This window comes from Pecten maximus, chromosome 1 (assembly GCF_902652985.1).
Source record: "Pecten maximus chromosome 1, xPecMax1.1, whole genome shotgun sequence".
In the NCBI taxonomy this organism is placed as follows: domain Eukaryota; kingdom Metazoa; phylum Mollusca; class Bivalvia; order Pectinida; family Pectinidae; genus Pecten; species Pecten maximus.
Window position 1 is genome coordinate 54,051,350 of NC_047015.1, and position 25,651 is coordinate 54,077,000.

The 25,651-nt window shown below is 34.9% G+C and overlaps 1 protein-coding gene across 2 annotated transcripts in view; it reads left to right on the forward strand.

Annotated features, from left to right (window-relative positions):
* The window catches only part of LOC117338058 (dual specificity mitogen-activated protein kinase kinase 6-like), a 34,745-nt gene extending 9,526 nt beyond the window's left edge, over positions 1-25,219 (forward strand). Inside the window, exons 1-9 of one of the 2 annotated variants that reach the window (XM_033899226.1) lie at positions 2,318-2,682; positions 8,985-9,045; positions 14,605-14,767; positions 15,254-15,373; positions 15,752-15,868; positions 16,939-17,118; positions 17,874-17,951; positions 19,236-19,375; positions 19,632-25,219. In XM_033899226.1, coding sequence (XP_033755117.1) covers positions 2,583-2,682; positions 8,985-9,045; positions 14,605-14,767; positions 15,254-15,373; positions 15,752-15,868; positions 16,939-17,118; positions 17,874-17,951; positions 19,236-19,375; positions 19,632-19,782 — 1,110 coding nt within the window. In that variant the 5' untranslated portion in view covers positions 2,318-2,582 and the 3' untranslated portion in view covers positions 19,783-25,219. Of the gene's footprint in view, positions 1-2,317; positions 2,683-8,984; positions 9,046-14,604; positions 14,768-15,253; positions 15,374-15,751; positions 15,869-16,938; positions 17,119-17,873; positions 17,952-19,235; positions 19,376-19,631 lie in introns of those variants that run through there. The other variant, XM_033899237.1, reaches the window with a different exon arrangement.
* The last annotated feature ends 432 nt before the right edge of the window (positions 25,220-25,651 follow it).

Here is a 25,651-nt window from a genome sequence, read left to right on the forward strand (position 1 = left end):
GGTTGAAAAAAAAACATTTAAATATTAATTTGAATACAAATTTAAGTTACTTACTGCATCTAAAGTTGCATAATAGTGCCTTGTTTCTGTTTTCTCAATTTATATATATTTCAAAATAATCTTAAGTGTGTTTTGGAAATAAAAAACTATTGAAAAGCCAGCCATATAAAACTGAAAAAAACAATTTCATGAGTGGATATATTTTAATTTTAGATTGATGAGATGCATAATTACACTAGAACGGATGTATTAGGAGGGGGGGGGGGGGGGGGAGGGGATTCGGATTAAATCAAGAGGAAAATTCAAAATGGGAGAACCAGTTTGCAGTTTTGTTAAAATGTTTGGAGGCAAATTGAACACTAGATTTAATTTGATTTTAAATGTCATTCTCTTAGAAGGTAATCATTTGACAGCAAAATATTACCGTTGATATTATCAATAGAGCATCTGACAATCCCCACATAGCACTTGCAGTCGCACAATTAGGCCAAAATGGATTTTAAAAACAGATAACCTTTTGGTTAATTAGGAAGTGTTAATAGCTGGAACTCAGTTAGGTTGCTACGATTAATATTACCACGTGTTCTTGAAAATTTCATGTTGTCATAATTTATAAATAATGAAGAGGAGACAATGTGTTTCATTTGACTTTTTTTTTTAATTTTAAGAACAAGATTAAAATCCTTCTTAAACATGATACCAAGTTGTATACAACAAATTGTTTCGCTCTGCAGAATACAGAACAGATAAACATTCTAGATATATGTGCAGAAGAATTTAATGAATGATGTTGACTTCAATTTAGTTCTAGCTTCATTATACCTATCTCCCTTCCAAAGTTCAGTTCTTATCAATGTTTTCTGCGTGCTAGTCCTCCTACCCTCTTAACTTAGATTTTACTCAGTGTAATACATAATCCCCTTTACACTTCATTATATTTCCTGTCTCTGTCTGTTTGTGTTTTTCTATACCTGCCTTCTTTCAATCCCTTTTTCCTATCTCTTATTTATACCTTTTCCTTTCTTCTTTCTATCATTTCTAAATCATCCTTTTACCTGTTAGTCCAGAACTTAAGTTTATAATGTTGGTTGTGATCAGCCTTTAGTTTTGAATTCTTTTCCTTTCTTTGCACAACAGGAAAATAGGGGGAACGATTATAGTTTTATGTTGTTTCCGTCCATTCTTCTGTCCTTCCTTCCGCTATATATATCTTGTCCAGGCCTAGGCTTTATCTTCTACCTATGTGTGACTGGAACGTCGTACTAGGGGTACCAGTATGGGTTCACCTTGGTGATCTGGCTGCAGAGTGTCATGTACCAAAATTAGGTCACTCTGACCTAATTTTGACCTTTGACCTATTTACCTCTAAGAAAAAGTTTGTTTGAGCTCTATTACACTTCTAAATTTTTACTGGAACTTGATACATACTTTGGGTATAGGTTCACATTGGTGTGCTGTGTATCAAAATTAGGTCATGGTGACCTACATTTTGACTTTTGACCCATCATCTGTTCATTTTTGGTATATATATTAATTGATTCACATCTGGTGTGAGACTGTAATTCACTGAATCTAGCAAGCATTGACTATAATAAAGTGAAATGAATGACCCCCAATTATCTTCATTTAATATCCTCTTTGTTTGAATTCTCTGTCTATTTATCTTCCTCTTAACCACACACTTTTCCGATCAACTCTTCATTGATAAAGAGCCTATGACTATTAATCGGCTAGAATTAAAGTGAGTTCTTGATTGAAATTGGTCCTGTGGTGTCCTCAACAGCAACCATCTCGGTCCTTCCCTCACCACATAATTTCTTTCTTTCTACTTTCTTCCATTCCTCTTTTGTCCAGTCGGACTTGTCTGCAGTACTTGTGTATAGAAAATGTAAAAAAAGACTTCCATTGTGCAACCCTCACACCAAAATTATCCATGTATATTTTAAAATAAATAATAATGTTCATTAATATAATCAATTAGACATTTGTAAAAAAAAAAAAAAAAAAAATGGATTATAAGGGTATGTATGATTTGGTATGTATGAAAAGATAGATAGTCTTCATTTGCTAATTTCCCCATCTCCTTTGCTTCTTTCAATTCCATTTCTCTCATAATTTAGCTAATTAAGGCTAATAGTATATGTGTACATACTACTAACTCCTTCAGTAGGTATCACCTGTGTGAAGGCATTCATATAGTAGATAGTCACATGTGGCTAGCTGGGGAATCCCATGGACATACAAACCCAACATTTGTCATCCAATCAGATTACAGAAGCCTGTTGAGTCATGCCAATCTATGAATGGGATTTCATGGCTGGTGTGGTATACATATTTGCTTTCAGCCAATGGGAGTGGATGATTCATAAGGATGTGATTGTGTGTAATTGGTTTGGAGTAGCCCAGGCAAGCAGGCTAGGGCCAACATGTGTATTGTGTAGTAAACAGAAATTCCATTGCAGCACTACGACTGTAGATCTTGTGACCTATCGCGTTTTGGAATTTAGTGTGGAAAGAAAGGACTTTTTATATTATAATCAAGTTGCCTAGCGGAGGTATTTCCCGTTATCGATGAAACCACAATGATGCCAGATCATTTATACGATCATTTAAAAGTGGGACATGAAAGTTTAAAAAACAGGTCACACAGTCCAACCCAGGGCTCTAATATGGATACTAAGCGTGAGTGTTTATTGTCATATTTTACTGTTCTCAGTGACACCTGGCCCTGACCAGCCACTGACGGGCAGGAAGTGGCTACTTAAATTAAATAATAGGCCATGTTTGTTTTGGATTTTCTAGATCCACAGGGATTTAAATGACCACTGTATATAGGTCTACTGTATGACCAGGGTAGCCATATAAAAGTGTGGGAGTCATCCTTTGGACTCAGCCGTAACCATGTGAATACTACGCCTCAAATATCATGTGTCAGAGCTATTTATAAACATGTAACATGTTTTTGTGTTGAGGACCATGTGTAATTCTAGTACAGTCATCAGTAACTTGTGCAATAATTGTGTAATGTATTTTGTAATACTTAAAAAAGTCAAACAGAAATCAAGTTTTTTTGTTGGATTTTATTAAAGAAATTTCACACTGATTTCAAATTCATGTTTTGTAATATATAAATTCTGATAGCAGTTTGTGGGTTAAGAAATTTAAGAAAAAAGGTAAAATTATTCATCAACTGAAAAAATACAGTTGAGGGTGGGGCTAACATAATTTACAGGTTCACATATAAATGTCTACTCAAGATTGTGACTTCATAGTCCCATATATATATGGTACATGTTTTTACTGGCTATGCCTTTATTTTCAAATTATAATTATTAATTATCAGAGAATATATATATACATACATATGACAATCAGAATTGTTTTAATTAAATGTAATTAAATACCTTGTATTTGCTGTTACGGTTCTTGCTTGGTACATCACTATAAGCCACTTGCATCTAAAAATAACTTTTTGAACTGGCTTTTGATCATGATGTCTTTTGTACTGTACAAACTGCTGACTCATTTCAAATCTTTAAAGTTTTGTATATGGGGGGGTTCACCTAACCTTATTATTAACCAGACACATGCTGTAAGTTGTGATCAACAGGTTGAGGTTTTGGGGCTCTGTAAAGTTCCCAAAGAGCATCTGTTGTACAGCAGAGTAACAATGGTTTGTGATGGTTTGCATGTGTGTGTCTGTTAAATTTTTATCAAGATTATTGTCACACTTGAACGACTGCAAATGTTTTCATGAAACATATATATTTATATAAACACTTGCAAACAATATCAAAATTGTGTTGGGAAAGTTTTTTTTTAAAGTATTTTAATTTACCTTCACCTCAAAGTGGAAAAAGCGAAAACTGATTTGATTTTTTGTGTAATTGTTATGTAAATTTATGTAAAAATGTATCTTTCATGTATGATTTGAAAAAAAAAAATCCTGAAAAATAAATATAAAAACCTTTTGAAATAAAACGTACCTTTTGTGATCATTTTCAGGGATCTGCAGATTTATAAATTACATTTCACAAACAAAACTTGTTGGCTCTGAGACGAGAATTAATAGCCTAGACAATGTGTGTACCATTATTTTATTGATGTACATATATACAGTACACGGTGAGATAGTTTTGCATCATGTGTGTAAAATCAGTGACATATCTATTACCGTTACTTACACTTACGAATTGTATTAATCATCATGAGATCTTTCTCCGCTATGACATTCCAGTCATGCTTGAGACACCAGAATGTCCAAACAAAGGAGAGCCGGGTGATTGTATACATACTTAAACTGATACATCATTTTCCTAACTTTGAAATATTTACTTAATATTTAATGTTGAGATTGAGATTTTCAAAAAAGAAAAAAAAGTACAAAGCTAATTTAAGCTGTGTATGAACTATTACATACATTTTTCTACAATATTTATATTGAAAATACAGGTTTTGTTGTTTCAACTGTTGAAAGATGCATACATTTTTTTCTCCTTCCTCCCTCCCTTCTTCCCCTCTGTCCCAACCCTCCCTCTCTGTATATGTCGCTCTGGCATTGTGTGATATTAAAGACTTAAAAATAACACCCTCCTTTATTTTTGATAATACATATATGAGAATAAGGTGCCCGCTGGCCCGCGTTGAGCAGGTCCCGCTATATAGAGATTCAATAAAGAGTAAAACTTTTCGGGGGGGGGGGGGGGGGGGGGAATTGAAAGTGCCCATTATAGACAGGTGCCCGCTATATAGAGGTGCCCGTTAACACAGGTTTGACTGTATATGGTATCACCATTTGAATTCTAGCTATAGTAAGTGACCTCTGACCTCAAATTTCAATCAGAAGGGTAAAATCTGTGCCTCAAAAATTTTACCAAAAAACTTTCGTTTGCCAATATATATACAGTACAACCAATATTGTCACCGACTTCTTTGACTTAAACTTATCTATGAGGATCAATATGAGTTTTTCTATGAAAATCTTCAGGGAGTGTAGGTCTCAAAGAATTGTAAGATAATTACTTTAAATAGCTTTTAAATACCTTTTAGTAATTAAAATGCCATTTAAAATCTAGTTATTGTCAGAGCTAGGCATGTTGGGTTTTAAAATATGCTAGATTTTCTGCACTAACTTGTAACTAATTCGTATTCTGCATTAATACTCCAACCCCTTCCCAGTAAAGGTGACAGGCATTTGACAGATTATATATAGTTTAATGCTACAACGATACGCGTTTATCACGGTACGATACGTATAATTAATAGAATAAATTTGATACCATCTGTTTGAGTTTCATGAAATCCGAAATGTTTGCAAATTAAATATGTGATTAAAATTAAGCAGGAGGTTCTTTTAATTCTAAACAGTCACTCGACGAAAGCGCTTAATTAAGCCACCAGAAAACTGTGGGCATATATACCTGTGCGAAAAAAACACTTAACTGAACCGTACCATTTACACCGCAATATATATCGTCCCGCGGATTATCATTGCAGCACTAATATCGTTATGTACCATATGTGTTGGAAAGATGGCAACTGTTAAAAATTTTCAAAAATACTATATATTGTACATTGAATGTATTTTCGTGTAGTGTAAATTGGATTACCTGAAATAACGATAGGGGGCACTTTTCACCAAAAAGGAATTGGGAATGGAAGGGGAGGGGGGCATTAGACCAGAATCATCATATCTTATTTTACGATAAATTTTTATAAATTCTTCTGTTCATAAGGAAAGGCTTTATAATAGGAAATCATACTGTAGAGGCAACAGTGATTTTGCATAAGACCTTCACTTGTCAAAATTAATGTGCACAATGCTATATATGTATGCCAAGAGCGTCCCATAACCATCTGTTAATAATTATTTAATTAGACTCGTCATGATTATGTTGAGATTTAATTAATTATTCATTCAGGTGGAAATTTTCAAAGGCAGGTTCAAATTCCGGGACAAGGGATGAAATATCCTTTAGTGAAATCAGGAAATAAAACATTGATAAGCCTGGAAGTTTTAAGGAATAAATTAAACTGTAGGATTGTTCCAACCTTGGAACAATTATCTGTTTAAATTATAGAGTTTTATAGAGCAATAATATTTCTAAGTGATCTATCTCCCGAAAGAATCTACCTGGCGCAGAATATAAATTTTGCATATCATGGTTATAAATATTCATATTCTTCAAAATGTCACTGATGAAAGTGAAATGTACATCTTCAAAATTGCATTGATTACTTTTAGGTAATGTCCATTCATATTTGAAACCCCTTACCTGTGTTAATTATAAACAATACCACACATTCATTTTAAAAAGTTCTGTTTGTATAACAAAGAGCTTTGTACAAAAGCCCTTAGTTTCCATGCATTAATTGATGGAGGATCTTACCTGGGTGTCAATGTAATATAAGATTGATTATATTTCAAAAATTTGTGTATTTTTGGCAAAATTTTACATTTTTATGCCCCTACCATGAAATGGGGAGGGTGCATATATTATGTTACCCATGTCCATCCTGTTCCATCCTGTCCTGTTTTGTCCAGATGCAATCTAACTAGCTAGTCTCAGGAACTGCTGATGCAATCCTCACCAAACTTTACATACATAAGTATGATGTCTTGTGCACCTTTAACCGATCAAACATCCAAGATGGTTGCCTCAGCCTCTGATTGGCTGAAATCATATTTCGTTCTATTTGATGGATCTCAATGAAACTTGATTGGCAGGATGATAACATGACATCACTTATTTTAAACGAAAACAAACTGAATTACAATCCAAGATGGCCACCAAATGGAAGCTCTGATTTGTCAAAATTTAGATAATGTCCAGTTTCAATGAAAATTGGCATGTACATGTGGTTATGTTATACCAAGACGAAAGCAGTGTTAATTTGATGAAAAATCAAAATGGCTGCCCTTTATTACCCTCTGATTTGCCGAAATCATATTTTGTCATAACTTTTGCTCTATTTTATACCGATTACAATGAAACTTGATGGGAAAATCATGATAACATGACAATGTTCATTTGAAACAAAAATACTGGTGTAGCATTGAAGATGGCCAGCAAACATTGGCTCCTGATTGGTCAAAATTTAGATATTGTCTGATTATGTATGCACCCATCATGAAATGGATTGGGAGGGAGGGAGAGGGAGGGGATTGCATATATATATATATAGCATTGCCTGTGGTCTTGTCCCAATTCAATTTTAACAACTAGCAACTTCATTCTTTGACAGATTTTCGCAGACTTTAAACATAGATCAAGTATAAGTATACTTCTGAATTGTGTTTCAGGATTCCAAGGTCAAGGCCAATATCACTGTTTCTAAATATTGAAAAGCATGTAACTCATTCACCCCTAAAGACACATTTAACCTCTTCCAATTCATAGGTAGGAATGGTTCATTAGGAAAGCTCAGGGGTAAATGAGTTAATTAATTAATTAGCAAGTACATTCCTTCATAGATTTTCATGAAACTTTATACAAATTTAAAGTCGATAATGAGTATACTTCTGATCTGACATTGTTCTGTTTCGGGGTGTTGATTGACAGGTGGGGCATTTGTATAATTATGCCTTACAATTACAGACATTCTCTAAAAAACAATTCGCAAAAAATCCCAAATAACATTTTGACTGATTGCCTGGTAGTTTATCAGATGATATATTAAAAGCACACAGAAATCTCTTCTTTTCTTGGAATTAGATAATACATTATGTTAATGCAAATGTTTTTAAAAAAAAATCAGATGAAACTGCTCAATTACCGGGCGGTACATGCAGTGCATAATTTTAGCCTCAAGCTCATACGATAAGAGTTTTCCTGGAAATGTTTATTTGTTTTATAACAAATATGTATACTACCGTAATATGAATTTTGTAAGATGTCAGTGGGGACAAGGCAGGATACGTCGGGGGGAATGTGCCCTTCTTACTATCTCGGGGAAAACTATTTGGGTTCAAACTCCTTGGTGCAGGCCCCTAGTAGGTCAAGGGTAAGATTGATAGCCAGGTTGGGGGCGAGGAGGAAGGGGAGGGGGGGGGTGTCAAGGGGTTGAAAAATGATTCAAAGGAAAAAACCTGTATTAAATTATGATGATATTGAACCGTTCATTTAAGAAGTTTTTTTCAAGCTTGTAGAAGAATCTGTAAAGCAAAAGGGAAGACAATTCTGCTATGATATCTACTGATGTAGGTAAATAAATTGGGGCTAGATTGACCCGTGTAGAAATAATTATCAAACATATGAATAATTATGTCACATTTCCAAGACCTTTAATCTCTATATGTCACTGTCACAAGTACAAAAGGTGTACAAGTAAATACCTACATAATTTATATACAGTCGCACAATAAGCCATTGTGTAGCTTATTTCTGTCTCATGGTGACATTGATGGGGGCAAAAGTGAAAATATCAATAATGTGATACTCTTTTTAGACGGCATTCACACATCAGTGTTAAGAAGATTTGTTTATCCGGTTTCTAAGAACAAAAAATTTCCAAAGCACCCAAGTTTAGTATGAAGATTGCTCATTATGGTGTTCACCTAGACTGGCCCTTGTGTCTCTAGAATATTAAAATTATAAATAAAATTGAGCTTTATGATTTTGGTCCCTAGGATATGTCTAATTCTAGAGTTTGAAACTAGGGGGAGATAATCTAGTCTTAGAATTTAGCTTGGTAATTCTTAACAAAAAAAACTTAGGGTCTGGTGGCCAGTGTAGTGTACAACTAAAAAGTAAGGGTCTGGTGGGCATGGCCAGTGTAGTGTACAACTGAAAAGTAGGGGTATGTGATTCTATAGTAGCTGAAGATCTATTCAATAAACCACAATCGTTTATGATGTTTCTGCAACGATTTATGTAATTTTTCAAGAAATTTTTAAAAAAGAACGAAAAATTAGAATGATAATTAAAAAAAAATACCAAAATACCATGAATAATTCATTTTGTTGTTTCTTACAATTTTAACAGGGAAAAGACGCCCCCCAGGGTTTTTTGTGCCCAAAACACCGGAACCTCCGCCAAATCCTACGTAAGTACAAATTTATTAACAATCTTTAACCTTATGTATATATGTCATTTACACATTTTTCAAACAAAACCTTCCTTCATAACAGGTTGTATTCACACATTTTCCCAGTCTAGATAGAAAACAGTTATGTGTGGTCAACAAACACCTTTTGATTGAAGTGATATAAAAAAAACATCTGGTGACATACCTGTGGCTTACCTGCAAGGATGTAGTAAAATTTTAAAATCATTTAAATTATTAATCAGGTTTTGTATAATTATTATCTGACGACAATTGTGAATCAGATGTGTTTGTTCGTTTCAAGTTTAAATTTATTTGAAAATAAAAAAGTGAAAAAAAATGGAAAAGAAACGTAAAATGTATCCCAGATTTAGATATTTATAACTGTTTTGAGATGTTATCGTAAATATCTAATAATAAGGTCAGGGGATGTGCATGAACTTTGACATATAGAGAATATACATGTTGTAGGAGATTAACTTCCTACAGGATAAACAACTACTGTAAATCTCTTAGATTCTGGGAATATTTTATTTTACGAACTTACCTCTTCAGACATATTCACGAATAAATTATTTCACTCAGGCTGATCTAGAATGACTTTAAATTCACGAAATTGAACTGTTAAAGACAAGAATTATACAAGGCTCCTAAATCAGTAGCCCATATAACTTAATAGCTACCATCCAAAAGTGTTATTTTTGTACAAATAAGCATTAAGGATTTGAAATAGTGATTGACTTTCCTCCTGTTTTAATGCGAAAATAAATCCCTTGTGAAATATAAGTGATTTACAGAAGCCGTTTTTTTAGCAATTTTATTGAATTGCAAAAGACATAGATTGGCTACCAGGTATATCATGGGTTTATTACCAGACATGACTTATTACCAGACATGGGCTTATTACCAGACATGGGCTTATTACTAGACATGGGCTTATTAATAGACACAGGCTTATTACCAGACATGGGCTTATTACTAGACACAGGCTTATTACCAGACACGGGCTTATTACCACACACGGGCTTATTACCAGACATGGGCTTATTACCAGACATGGGCTTATTACCAGACACGGGCTTATTACCAGACATGGGCTTTTTACCAGACATGGGCTTATTACCAGACACGGGCTTATTACCAGACATGGGCTTTTTACCAGACATGGGCTTATTACCAGACACAGGCTTATTACCAGACACAGGCTTATTACCAGACATGGGCTTATTACCAGACATGGGCTTATTATCAGACATGGGGCTCATTACCAGACACGGGCTTATGACCAGACATGGGCTTATTACCAGACATGGGCTTATTATCAGACATGGGCTTATTATCAGACATGGGGCTCATTACCAGACACGGGCTTATTACCAGACATGGGCTTATTACCAGACATGGGCTTATTACCAGACATGGGCTTATTATCAGACATGGGCTTATTATCAGACACGGGCTTATTACCAGACACGGGCTTATTACCAGACACGGGCTTATTACCAGACACGGGCTTATTACCAGACAAAGGGCTTATTACCAGACATGGGCTTATTACCAGACATGGACTTTTTACCAGACATGGGCTTATTACCAGACACGGGCTTATTACCAGACACGGGCTTATTATCAGACACGGGCTTATTACCAGACATGGGCTTATTACTAGACACGGGCTTATTACCAGACAAAGGGCTTATTACCAGACAAATGGCTTATTACCAGACATGGGCTTATTACCAGACATGGACTTTTTACCAGACATGGACTTATTACCAGACACAGGCTTATTACCAGACATGGGCTTATTACCAGACACGGGCTTATTACCAGACACGGGCTTATTACCAGACATGAGTAACACAGAAAGATGTTTATGCTTTCTATGAAAAAGTGTATCAGTCCAATAAATCTTCCATTTTAAACTAGTCAATGGTCATCACTTTATCACTAGCCCTCCACCACTGGGTTGCGAGTTCGAAACCTACGTGGGGCAGTTGCCAGGTACCGGCCGGTGGTTTTTCTCCGGGAACTCCGGCTTTCCTCCACCTCCAAAACCTGGCACGTCCTTAAATGACACTGGCTGTTAATAGGACATTAAACAAAAACAAACCAAACCAAAATCTCAAATTTAAAGAAAATATAACTGTTATTCAAGTAAAATTATGATTATTTGATAATTTCACCTTAAATTAAAACTTGATGAAATAAGGTTGTGAAATGCAATGGTGAGCAAGTCCTATTTGACACACAAAATCAATGTATGTCATCTCCTCAAAGTGGGAGTTGGGGTAGGGACAACAACACCATTAATCAATTGTCCCACTATCCAGTCTCATCAAACCAGCGCTACCGATCCAGTTGTCCCAATATCCAACCTCATCAATCCAGCCCACTAACCGAGCTTTCCTACTATTCATCCTCATCAATCCAGCCCCCATTCATCCTGTTGTCCCACTATCCAGCCCACACTAATCCTGTTGTCCCACTATCCAGCCCACACTAATCCTGTTGTCCCACTATCCAGCCCCCACTAATCCTATTGTCCCACTATCCAGTCCCCACTAACCTAATTGTCCCACTATCCAGTCCCCACTAATACTGATGTCACACTATCCAGCCCCACTAATCCTGTTGTCCCACTATCCAGTCCCACTAATCTAATTGTCCCACTATCTAGCCCCACTAATCCTGTTGTCCCATTAGCCAGCCACCACTTATCCATTAGTCCCACTATCCAGCCCCCACTAATCCATGAGTCCCACTATCCAGCCACCACTAATCCTGTTGTCCCACTATCCAGCCACCACTAGTCTATTAGTCCCACTATCCGGCCCCCACTAATTCTGTTGTCCTCCAATCTAGCCCCACTAATCCTGTTGTCCCACTCTCCAGCCCCCCACAATCCAGCCACCACTAATCCTGTTTTCCTCTATAATCCAGCCCCACTAATTCTGTTGTCCCACAATCCAGCCCCCACTATCCAGCCCCCACTAATCCATTAGTCCCACTATCCAGCCCCCACTAATCCATTAGTCCCACTATCCAGCCCCCACTAATCCATTAGTCCCACTATCCAGCCCCCACTATCCAGCCCCCACTAATCCATTAGTCCCACTATCCAGCCCCCACTAACCCATTAGTCCCACTATCCAGCCCCCACTATCCAGCCCCCACTAATCCATTAGTCCCACTATCCAGCCCCCACTAATCCATTAGTCCCACTATCCAGCCCCCACTAATCCATTAGTCCCACTATCCAGCCCCCCACTAACCCATTAGTCCCATGATTTCCATCCTCTATAATTCATCCCTATAAATTGTCCCTACATGCAAATCTCTTGATAGAAAGTCCTTGCCACAATGTAGAGGAGATGTTACAACATCTTATACACAAGATAAGGTCATTTCAGGACGACGACCATGAGGTACAGACATGAACAGGCTTTCATATCTGCTCGCTTAAAATGGTGTTCTATCTCAACTGGTTGTATATTTATAGACAGGTGCGTTTGTACTTTGTATTTGCTTTATTTAGTAAACTCACAGCCGAGACCCAAGGGGAGACTAAATATAGCGTGTGAATGAGCAGTGTTGATAAATCAGTTTACACAACATAGGGCAAGTAGGATGTTATGCCCCCTACTTAAAGTTGAGGTTGGGAATATATAATGCTTTGTCATTGTGCCTGTAAGAGCAATTGTGAACATTTAGAGTTCAATAATAGATATTATGGCATCCGTGTGCCTACACCTGATCTCATTTCGGTTGTCATTGGTCAGTGTTATAAGGTCAAAGGTCATAATGGCAAATATTGAGATAATATGGCTTTGTTATATCTAACAGCTTTGATACTTTTGAGCAGATCAATGCAAAAATTACCCCCTTTCTATGTACTTCCTTCTGTAAACAAATTGAGAAAATTGTTGTCATTATATAATTACCATTATGAAATTGATATCCAAATGATTCATTTAATTTACACCCTGATAAGGACATACAGTCTATAGTAACCATGAACAGGAAAAAATATTTTTAAAAACCTTTTCACAGTAAAAAAAAAAACTCACGGAATTGCCGCCATTGTTCCATAGACGTTCTGGCATTTTAAAGAAGCTTGCATCCAAGGACAAAGTCTTAAAAAGGAAATTTTGAAAAGAGAACTGACATGGCCATTCATGGAATGTGTAACATGTTTTGTGTACCTTGTAGTAGTTATATTTGATGGTGAGAGATATTTAGCTTATTACCCTGGTAATCAATCTGATAATCAAGTGTCATTTTTATGCCCCCACCATGAAATGGGGGGCATATAGTGTTGCTCATGTTTGTCCCGCCCCGTCCCCCGTTCCCCGTCCCCCGTTCCCCGTCCCCCGTCCCCTGTCCTCCGTCCTCCCCCTTCCCGTCCTGGCTTTTCCATGTCCAGATGCAATGTAGCTAATCTCAGGAACTGCTGATGCGATCCTCACCAAACTGTGTTTTGGGATGTCAAGAGGCAGTTGGGGCATTTATGTCTTACAGAAATTTTCTTGTTTATAATCAATTACCAGTTGATTAATATTTCCTTGGGTTCATTTGAGATTAAACAAATTCCATAGCCTATATATACTTTGGTACGGGAATTTCATTTCATTGCATTGCCCGCTGCCTTTATGATTTGAAACATTATAAAATGTCTTCTGTGGGCTAAAGCTGATGAAGCTTGCTCTCTGAAAAAATGTTTTCCAAAAACATAAAAACTGCGGATTCTATGACAGTTGACAAATTCAAGTTAAATTTTTTGTTTCCTTGGTGTATTGTCAGGTACCAACATCTCTGTTGACATCCAAAATATGAAAGATAAATTTACCTGTGCATGGACATATCAAGTAAAATGACTCTAATAACATTAGATAACACTGTTAACTTGTCGATGTACTGCGGGCGAACTGTGTGGGCTCAATACAGCGGGGGATTCCCCTGATAGTGAACTTGTACTTCATAATGTAGAGGACAAACCGTGGGCTATCGACAGACTTTAATTTGTAAAGCAATTAGTTTGGCTTGTGCAGGCAATCTAACATAGGAAATAACAGTGTACATATAATCAAATTGTTGTTGAAATGTTTCATCCTATATAAATTCCAGGTAATTTAGGCATTTCTTAGTTTAATTATTAAAAAACAAAAAAACAATTACAATATGTCTGTAGCTGAGAATATATTCATGTTCTCGGATAATAAACTACATCATAAGATATTTCCGATTTTAACCGATAATAGATTATGGATGTCTTAACTGATAGGTCCCCTCAATATATACTTCAACATCATTTTGTATATTGGACAAAGATTTGGGAAAACAGTTACACTAACTTGTAATAATTACCCTTGTTGGCCCGGATGGAAGCGTGGGAGAAAACCAGAGAAAACCCATTTCCACGTTCGGTCAGGCAATCAAACCCCGGCCACCTTGGTGAAAGGCATGTATGCCACCACTGTGCCACCCGACCACCAATCCCAGCATCATCTCTTTCCGTGAGCGAATTTATATCGTTAAACTTATTTTTTCTTTCCACAGTCCCCCACGTGACCTTGACTCAAAGGCGACCATCAAGATTCGCGATGAGGAGTTTGAGATCGAGGCCAGTGATCTTGTATTGAAGAGGAATCTTGGTCGTGGAGCTTACGGAGTAGTTGATGAAATGAAGCATGTCAAAAGTAATACTATCTTAGCTGTAAAGGTAAGTCAGTGTGATGAAAGCTATTAATCGGGGTATAATTATACATTAAAAAAAGCAAGATTGGTATAAAAGTTAGATGTGTCTAGACTACTTGAGTGACCCCCCTGTGTATAACGACTCCTTTTCTTACATTATGTAACAGTACTAATGACACACACACACACCCCGGGAAGATGAGAAACGGGCCGGTCTGTGTTTTCTGCTTTTTGTCCTTGGACAAGACACGTACTTTACCCTTATTGCTGTGGATGTTATGTGACAGGCCCCCTGTATGTTGTTCAATGAGGTAGTCACAAACTACTACAAGGGAACCCATCTTCATAATGACTTTGGCTGTTCACAGAGCGATAAACAGACAAACAAATATCGTTCATATTTACAAATATCATTCATATAAAATTTACCAATGTCATTCATATTTACCAATATCGTTCATATTTACAAATGTCGTTCATATTTACAAACATCGTTCATTATTCATTACAGAGAATCACTGTCACTGTAAATAGTAAAGAACAGAAACGTTTACTTATGGATTTGGACATCTCCATGCGGAGTGGATCCTGTCCTCACACGGTCACCTTCTATGGTGCTTTGTTCCGCGAGGTAAGTAAAGGGAGGTAACTCTCACGATAACTGACATAAATAGAACATTTGACCCGTATTTAGGGATATCAAGTTTAAACTCACATGTGTATATTCAGATCTTCTATTAAAGAGATGGTCTAAGAGTCTTTCTCTTCTTCAATGGGAAAAATTATTCAAGAACAACATTCTTGTTTAGAGATTGTGTAAAAATCGGTCCAGTTTTCTGTGTGTTTAACGCTATTTGACCTCATACTTGGTTAAATGATGATTCAACTTACACAAATTCCAACGGTAACTACCACCAATACTTTTCAATAAATTTCCTTTCAAATTATAAAATTCACTTTTGCTATAAACATAAAAATCATTATCATGGAAATGATCGTGCTGTTTCAGGGAGATGTATGGATATGTATGGAGGTGATGGATGCATCCCTGGATAAATTTTACAAAAAGATTTGTGAGAACGGTGACAAAATACCAGAGGATGTAGTAAGAGTCATAGCCTTCTCAGTAAGTATATATCTCCAGAGTTTTCCAATTAGACCCAATCACTTAACAGTTATGAACCTCTTATGAGGTTGACACTATGTTTTATCAACCAGTTAGTATCATCTTGACAGAATTTAAAAATGTGAAAATTGAAAAATAAAATGTCGGAAATTGGAGGCCTTTTTCTGCAATTTTTTTGTCCAGTTATAAGAATAAAATGGCTATTGTTACCAATTATTCTGAATCTAAAATCCCATGGGAGTAAAAGTAGTTGACATCTTTGGTTTTTGGTGGTCTATTGAAGCCTTCAGGAATATCTCGGTGATACATGCAATGTGTAAAAAGAAATTCTTGCTACCTGTACTTAAATCAAATAAGACTTTATGTTAAACTTTGCTCTAGGTACATAATTGTCGATTTAAACCAAGATATTAATCACTGCCCCTGAAAAACATTTGGAGAAATACTTTTGACTAATGACAGAAAATCCTGGAGAAGATTTAAAATTTGATGACTCACTCAATAGATAACCGTGAACCGTTGTGGCATCCAAGGTGCATGACTAATGTATAACAAAATGGTTAAGTCACTGTCTGTGTCCACAATCGTTTGAATGAAATGGTTGTTACAGCTAAGGTAAGCCCCGAGCGTAAAATACCTGACTCTGGTACCCGGTTCATCCATTGTTATCCACGGCTTTTTCTCACTGGGGCCTTTTTGTCTCATTTTGGGAGGAAAATTGTTGAATTGGAAAAGAGTAATCTTAAAATTTAGGGAATTTGACTTAAAGATGAAAAAAATTGAATTGGCAATGGGGCCCATAACCGGCCCTTAAAACCCCTCACAGAAAGCCCTGAAGTCTAGGGAACGACTGATAATTTAATAAGACAGCGATTAGTCAATTAACTGTGACCTTTAACCTCACGGTGTCATCTTTTGACGTTGTGTGGTTAGTTACTGAATGGAAGAAATTATAAATGTTTTGTAATATTTTTTTGCGTTTCATGTTGTACGAGCATTAGATTACATAAAGAAGCTGGATGTAATACAAATATAAATGTTTTGTAATATTTTTTTTTTTTGCGTTTCAGGTTGTACAAGCATTAGATTACCTAAAGAAGGAGCTGGGTGTCATACACCGTGATGTTAAGCCGTCAAACATCCTCATCAACAAAAGAGGACAGGTGAAAATCTGTGATTTTGGAATCAGTGGCTACCTCGTCGATTCAGTTGCCAAAACGATGGATGCCGGTTGCAAGCCATATATGGCAGTAAGTGAAACATTGCTGACATTTTCTGTTTCTGTTAAGAAACACTAAATTATGCAATTCATCAGTTCTCCACCAGAAATGGAGGAGAACTATATTTTTTTTATTGTGTCCTTCCGACTTTCTGTATTTCATCTTGTCCGGGCTATATCTCCTACATTACTTGTCACTGCTGATTGGATACAATTTCTTGTAGTCAATTGGCTAATTTTTGTGAATATATTTAAGCCAAAACACATGAAATGCTTTATTTTAGTTTGCCATATTGGCTAAAAATCTAGTGAAAATATGTATAGCAATTGTCGTTATCCAAACCATCTCAAGATTAACCATTGGCTAGCGCTAGCACAGCACTGGATATTATGTATTAAACATGAGTTTACCTATCTTGGCTAGGCAAGGCTTTTTATTGAGTTACACTCCACGAACCCTTGGCAGATATCTTTGGGATGTAGTTAACCATTTTATTCTATTCATAGTAAATTTACAAAGAAAATTCAAACTTTTTTGAAGGAGATAATAGTGTTAAGTGTTTAACTTTTAGTATTTCATAAAAAATATAGTCTGTTTTTGTCTTTGATCAATCGTAATTTGTTTTTGTCTTTGATCAATCGTAATTACTCTTTCTCGGAGAATAACATCTTTAACACATCAAAAAACCATAAGAATTGACCTGTTCGTGCTTGACATGGTACAGATAGTAAGAAATCCAAGCCAATGCATTTCTTGTTTATGTATAAATTATAATTTATTTACAGCCTGAACGAATCAACCCAGGAGAGGGACAGACGGCATACGATATCAAATCTGATGTATGGAGTCTTGGTATAACGTTGGTAAGTATCAGGAAGAAATATCAACTTTGGGAGATCAAAATCTGTCAAAACTACTCCTCAAGAAAGGTTTGCTAGATTTCAGATGTCATCTCTGCTAGTGAAAATATGAGAAAAGACAATTGTCTGTTTTTAATGTCATGTTAATATTTACATTTGTTATGATAGTGAGTTTGGCCTAAAATGAAAACTGACGAGCTCATATTTTTCTCCAAGTACTGTATGAAAGGAAATTGAACCAGTCCATCTTCAATGTTTGTGATTAGGCCGAAAGATCTATGTCCGTTTTGGGTTTTCTGACCCTAACCAGGATTTGCCCTCTAATCCTGAACTTCTTATTAGAAATATAGAAAGAAGAATTGTTTGTAATTTCCAGGGGGCCGAGTGGTTAAGGTGTCTGGACACTTTATCACTAGCCCTCCACCTCTGTGTTGCGTGTTTGAAACCCACATGGGGCATTTGCCAGGTACTGACCGTTGGCCAGTGGTTTTCTCTGGGTACTTCAGCTTTCTTCCACTTCCAAAACTTGGCACGTCCTTAAATGACCCTGGCTGTTAATAGGACGTTCAACAAAATAAACCAAACCAAAGTAATTTCCAGAAGTTTGCTTTCAATTTTAAATTAGTTTCGGGTAAATCTAGATTACAAAAATGTATATCATGCTTTGTTTAATACACTGAATCTCACCAAACTTGCTTCAGAATGGACATTTAGAGACAGAATTTAGCAGCATCATAGACGGAGAAATGGTCAATCAGAGACACTATGTTATAAATAAAAACTTTCAATCACCTCTAAAAATGGCATGGGTGTTATAGAGCCCGATTTTAGCTGTCATCTATTAAAGGCGATTCTTTATAGTGTCCCTGATTTGACAAGGGCACTTTATGCTAATACAAAGCCTTCTATCCCCTACCCCTTCATCTTATCAAGACATGGAAATATGCCAATTTGTGTGTATAGAGAGAAAGACAAAAATGGTGCGTCACTTTCGTATTTCTGTCCTGTGCCAAAAATACAGGTACAGCTTACATTTTAAGACTCTAAGCATCTATTATCATGCAACAGTCATCAAAAATAAGCATTCTTAAGTGAAACGGTATCAACAATGTTCCAAATATGTTCGCCTTTTAAATGTTGTTTCACATGGAAGTAAGTCAGTCGAATTGACACACATGCTAAGATTCTGAAATAAGCTGTTTTCCGTCACTGCCGAATACAGCAAAAATATATCTGGTCATGATCAGTTGCAGGATAAATACATGTATAAAAATCTATTTGTTTCAGATTGAATTAGCGACAGGAAAGTTTCCATACCCCTCGTGGAAGACACCATTTGAGCAGTTAAAACAGGTTGTACAGGACCCTCCACCAAATCTTCCTCCAGACGAGTTCTCACCAGAGTTTGACTGCTTTGTCAAAAAATGGTAAGCATGAAAGTTCAATTTGGCATGGGAGCTTGTGTCCCCATTAATAGTGGTAGGAAATCATAAACAATGAAATTATTAAAAATGCAGATTATCAAACATACAGCAAATAAAATTGGGCTAGAAATATAAATAGAATTTTGTTGTTGCTGAAATTTCGGTGTTAGTCCAGCTTGATATATTTAGAGTATTTTGTTTCAAATATTATTTTGAAGTCTTTTGTAGTTCTTCTGAATTTTTATTAATTTGTTAACAGCTTGCTAAAGGATGTGAAAGCTCGTTCCAACTATGAAGAACTCCTGGCTCATCCATTTGTAGCTCAGGAGAAAATAATGGACTCCGCGACCCTGGCAGGGTATGTTCAGGGAATGTTTGAGAAATATGGTGACCCAAATGAAACGAGCTAATGACGGGGAAACGTTAGCTAGTATTGTTGTATATGTGTTCCATTGACACCAGCATGAACTGTTGTGGACGGATTTTCACCGGAAAGGTTGAGTCAGTTTTACATACTAAATCACAAAAAATATTATGGAATGTCGATTTGCTTGCAACACAACATAGAAATAGTGTTGCATGGAGCAATTTTACCTAAAATACATAAGATACATAATCGTGTTGAAAGGATTCTTCCATGGTGCCACAAAAAACAATGTTGTATGGAGCCGATTTACCCACAAAACCACAAGAAATTACATTGTGTTGAGCCAATTTACCCACAAAACCACTAAAAACAACATTGTGTGAAGCCGATTTACCCACAAAACCACAAAAAACAACATTGTAAGCAGGCAATTTACCCACAAAACCACAAGAAACAAGGTTGTGTGGAGCTGCTTTACCCACAAAACCACAAGAAATGATGTTGTGGGGTTCTAATTTACCCACAAAACCACCAAAAACAACATTGTGGAGCCGATTTACCCACAAAAAATAACATGTGGAGCCGATTTACCCACAAAAGAAAACAACATTGTGTCGAGTCGATTTACCCACAAAAAACAACATAGTGACGAGTTGATTTACCCATAAAAAATAACGTGTGGAGCCGATTTACCCAATCGGCCACAGGGAATAACATTGTGTTGAGTCAATTTATCCACAATACACAAGAAAGAAAATTCTGGGGAATTGATTTACCAGGAATGACACAAAAAAAAAAACAATATGGTGGAGAATTCATCCACCCATAACTACCTGAAATTAATTTATTTTGGTATACGCATTAACAGACCAACACAGAAAATAAGATTCTATATTAAAGTGACACAGATCATACCTCAACACAATCTGTGATGCTACGACAGTTTATGATGGTGCCATGCGAACTGTTGTTTTAATTATGTTTGAAAATTGTCTTGTGATTTATGTTACATAGATGAATATGCCAGCCATTTAGAATGTTGTTGTATTATAATAAACATTATTTATGTAAACTATATATATATATATCAGAAAGCCGTCATCTCTAATACCTTGTATTAAGATGTCTGTTGGCTGTTTTGTTAAATTGTAAATACGTCACAATATTGGTACATTTCATTCCCTCACAAAATACAAGTGGATTTTTACACTGAAAAAGTATTCATCCAGGAAAATTAACTTTTCCTAATGCAAACCTATTAGGTTGGGAGATAAAAATGTAGAAAACAAGTTTTAAATATTTGTCATCAATACATGTACATAGTTTTGAAAACTGTTTTACTCTCTGTAACAATAGAATAAACAAAATTAGTTTTCATTGTACTCTCAAGTCATTGTCACTCACACCAGTAGTCTACAATATAGGTCATTGATTGACCTTGACCTGACAATGAGTTAGTGTTGATCATGACCTGTCCTCTCCTTCTGTTGACCTCCTCTGTTGACCTTTTCACAGATGATAATATAATCATCCATTTAAAGTAAACTGCATGAATGATCACTGTTTCAAATGAAAATTTTGAAGAAATTTGTGAAATGTGTGTGACATCTGATTATGTAACTTCACACATTCAGAAAGCAATTTCCTGTTTTTTTAATTTCTACCTTAAGGGGGCATTCCTTAGTTTGAATAAAGTTTAGGTCGTTAAAATTAAACTTGCTGGAAAATATGGATTTTTTTCCAAGTAGTAAAAGTTATAATCTTTAAATCAATAAGGCAGTTTTACTATCAAGATGCACCAAAGTTCTTGCAGTATTAAGTCCTGAAAATTCAAATTGGACCTGAAGTATCACTAATCACCACAAAGACTTACAGTATTTGTACATTATACGCCTTTTTCTTGTTCATTTCGGCATTATTTTCTTGTTCATTTCGGCGTTAATTTCATTACACGAAGGCACAGACACTCATATAACCTTCGTTTGGACAAATATTTCATCAATAGAAATTGTGCATGTTTCTGATGTCCAAACGAAGGAATGCCCCTTTAATGAAGCATCAAATGTCAAAGAAATTAAGGAAGGCATTGACTGCATATGAAACTAAAATTACATTATTGATATAAGTAAAACAAATGTTGAACCATTTTCTTTTTATAACATAGGTTTACTATGAGGCTTATTTTGTAAACATAAAGTTGCATAGCTACCATTTAACAGACTAGGTCATTTTTGCCTGTATTCTCAACTCTTTTTGTTGGAAAAAAATAAGTATACATACAAATGTAATTATTTATATCATGTTGTTATATGGTGTCCATCCAAATCATGCAATAATCTTGAAGATTTCAAATTTTCTGTGAATTGCCAGAATAAAGGAATCACATTTTAAACGAACTTTGCTCTGTTTGTTTGCCATTTTACGTCTCCTTAAGTTAAAAGTTTTGCCTAACTGCCTTAATGTAACAATTTTCAATTTTGAAGAGATAAAATAAGACACCAAATTTATATGGTGTAAAATATTATTATTATTCTCAAGCACCATATAATTTCTTTGAGGAAAAAAAAATGTTATGAAATTCAAAAATTTTCCTTCATCTGTTGATGAATGAAAATTGAATTTTTGTAATAATATGAGCTCATTGGAGGTTTTAAGTTTAACTTTTTCTCTTATTAATTAAGTGGTCATGATCACTTTCATTGACCACTGATTGGTCACATTGTAATTACTGTACACGTCCATTATTTACTGAATGTTAAAATTTTGATTAATATGAAAAGAGTCTGCATTGTGACAACAATACTACTAATTAAAAGTATTGCAAGTCTGCATTGTGACAACAATACTACTAATTAAAAGTATTGCAAGTCTGCATTGTGACAACAATACGACTAATTAAAAGTATTGCAAGTCTGCATTGTGACAACAATACGACTAATTTAAAGTATAGCACCACATATTTATGACAAGATACTATCAATCTGTGAGCTGGTTTTGTTAAATAAAGCTGGTTTTCCAGGAGATAAAATTAAATCACCAGAAATTTTTACTCCATTTACAGTCACTCAACACCAATGAAATCAGTTACTAACGACCAATGAACTTGTCTCGAACAATTTGTAACATAATTACCGGTATCCATTATTTTGTTTTTTTTTATCGTCAATGAAATATATTTATATTAAATTATTAATATTCAGTAATTATTGCCTATAATTGCTGTATGCAAGATGCATCTACCATGATTTCTAAAATCTAATACAATATGCTATGTTAGATCTAATAAACACATCCATTTATTAAAAAACATATACCGATATTACCGTATCCTTTTCTTGATTCTGCACATTTTTCGGAGTTATTTTAAAAAGAATTTAAAAAGTTTTGTATTCCAATTTTCGAATGTTGCTATAATCAATGGCTATGGTGCTTATTAGATCAAATATGAAAGTCATCGTTTATCAGTTGATTTGAATAATCCAGGGCTTTATAAAAAATGTGATATTTTCTGTTTATCAATATTAAATTAATGTCTTTAGAAACTGCTACTAATTAGTGAAACCTGCCTAATCTGATATTCCTTTGGAATATTTTGGTCAGATTAGACAAGGTGTCAGAATGCAGGTTTAATTTTGCAAGTATCATTTAGAAAACGTGATTACGACATATGGATGTCAGATTAGACAGGTATTATGATTTATATTTGAAGAAGCGAGAAATTAATGTACAATGTATATTTATTTTTTTTAGAAATCTGAAAAATTCTGCAGTTTTTCAGAAAGAATGCTTTGCTGAATGACAGATATTTTAATGGACTACTTTTAAAATTACAATATGTATGTATGTATTTGATTAATCAGTTATTTTAAACAAAATTGTGTTTTTTTTAAATGGCTGAATTTTAAATGCATGTTGAATACAAACATTTTTCAATTTGTCCAAATATAATGGGTATGCTGGGGTTGATGAATTTCAACATTGTTTTTACATTGCATGATGTTGACATAATTGAACGGCCAAGCTAGATGCAGTTTGTCTACCGAGTATACAAAGTATTTAAACAGGTATACAAGAAAAAGAGGTTTGATTGGCCGAGTTAGGCACATATTGTATTGTAAAAACCTTTCAATACATGTATTATTTTTTTGTCAATATATCTCGTATAAATTATATAGGGTCTTTAATCAAAAGTAGGTTTCATTTCTTAGGAGATCCCATGTACCAAGCCTAGAAAATTTAAAAAAATTGTGAGACTTCTTGGAATGGACAAGTTTAAGACACTTTTTATCATAGAACTAAGAAAACTTCACATTTTGATTGGATTCAGTCAAAATGTGGAAGATAAAATCCAATGAATTGTCAATGTTATGTCTATATAATATCGTCGGAAGTTAATACAGCTCCTTGTTTTGGTCGTTATGTAAAATGATACAGATTTCCACTTGATTTTAGGAATCTTATCCGAGTTAATCAAGCAATAAAATCATCATGATATCGCAGTAAAAATTCAGGTGGGACATTTTCCTGAGGTATTCCATCAAATATTTTTAATTTATTTTTTAAAATCAATCCTTAATCATGTAAAACATTAATGTACTAAGACGTTGTATAAATCACTGCATATGTTGTATGATTGTAATTTTAATTTAATATTTGAATATTAAGAACTATTTAATATCGGTATTTAAATTATGACTTTTTTTTTTCTTCTTTTTTTTTCAATTGTACATATTTATTTACATATTTTTTTTCTAGACCAAATCTGTTTAACTTTGGCAAGTGTAAAAAGTGTAGATCTTCAAAAAAGAGTAAGTCACTAGTCGAAACTGAAGAGTGTATGCTTAAATTATTTCAAATCTTTGGATCCACATACAATATTTAACAAAAGAGTTCCACATCAAGAAAATATATGGACTAGCAACAAAGAGGGAGAAACTCTTTCATGAATTGGTTATTATATAAGGTGGCATGCATCCTTAAAATTATAGGTTTATAAGTCCCCAACCGGTGAATATACATGTATAGGTTTCCTGTCCGTTAGCCTGGTACGTAATACCAAATTTTGTCAGTCACGCTCTAGCGGCTTCATTTCTCAAAGGATTTTGATTTTGATCAAACTTCACAAAATGATAAAGGACCATAATACAGTATTTTATGGGAGACTTTTCCTGAATCACAGGTAAAAAAAGATAGCTGTTAGTAAAACTTAAATCTTCGGGGTGGGGGGGGGGGGGGGGAAGGATTTTTAATTAGGATCACGTCTCTTGTATAATTTTATAATTTATATGATGATATCAAAGTGTGAGAAGAACCTAAAGATATCCATATCGTCATATCATCATGCACATATATATTTAATATAGTAGATATACAATTCAAATATTTATGAAGGATTAACTTGGGATTTTTTTTTTTTTTTTATCTCTTACTCCATATCTGATGAGGAAAAGAAAAATTACTGGTAACAAGAAGAAAAAAAATGGAAATAATTTTTTTTTTTTTTCACAAACTGTATTGATAATTGTGTCTCACAAACTATTTTAATCAATTTATTGATAATAAGATAGGTATAATTAACACTGTATTGACTAACTTCACACAGAAACAAAAGCATTTGGTTTTTCCTACGTCAAACGTTGTCTTCATATATGATCTGAATGCAATATTCTTGTTTTATTATGGTATTACCGGTACTTCTCTTTTCACAAGTTACGCATGAATTTTATTGACACCATACCCTTCTTTTAAGTTATTTAAGTTAAGGTCCACTTTCCTAAGATGGCTAGCTTGAGAGGGATGATTATGCTATGCATGGTAGGGCACCTGTCCGTTGGTCAACTTATATAGCATGAAGTTCTTAAAGTTTCACATTTAAATAAGCAAGGCAATACAGGTATATTTTGATGACGTGA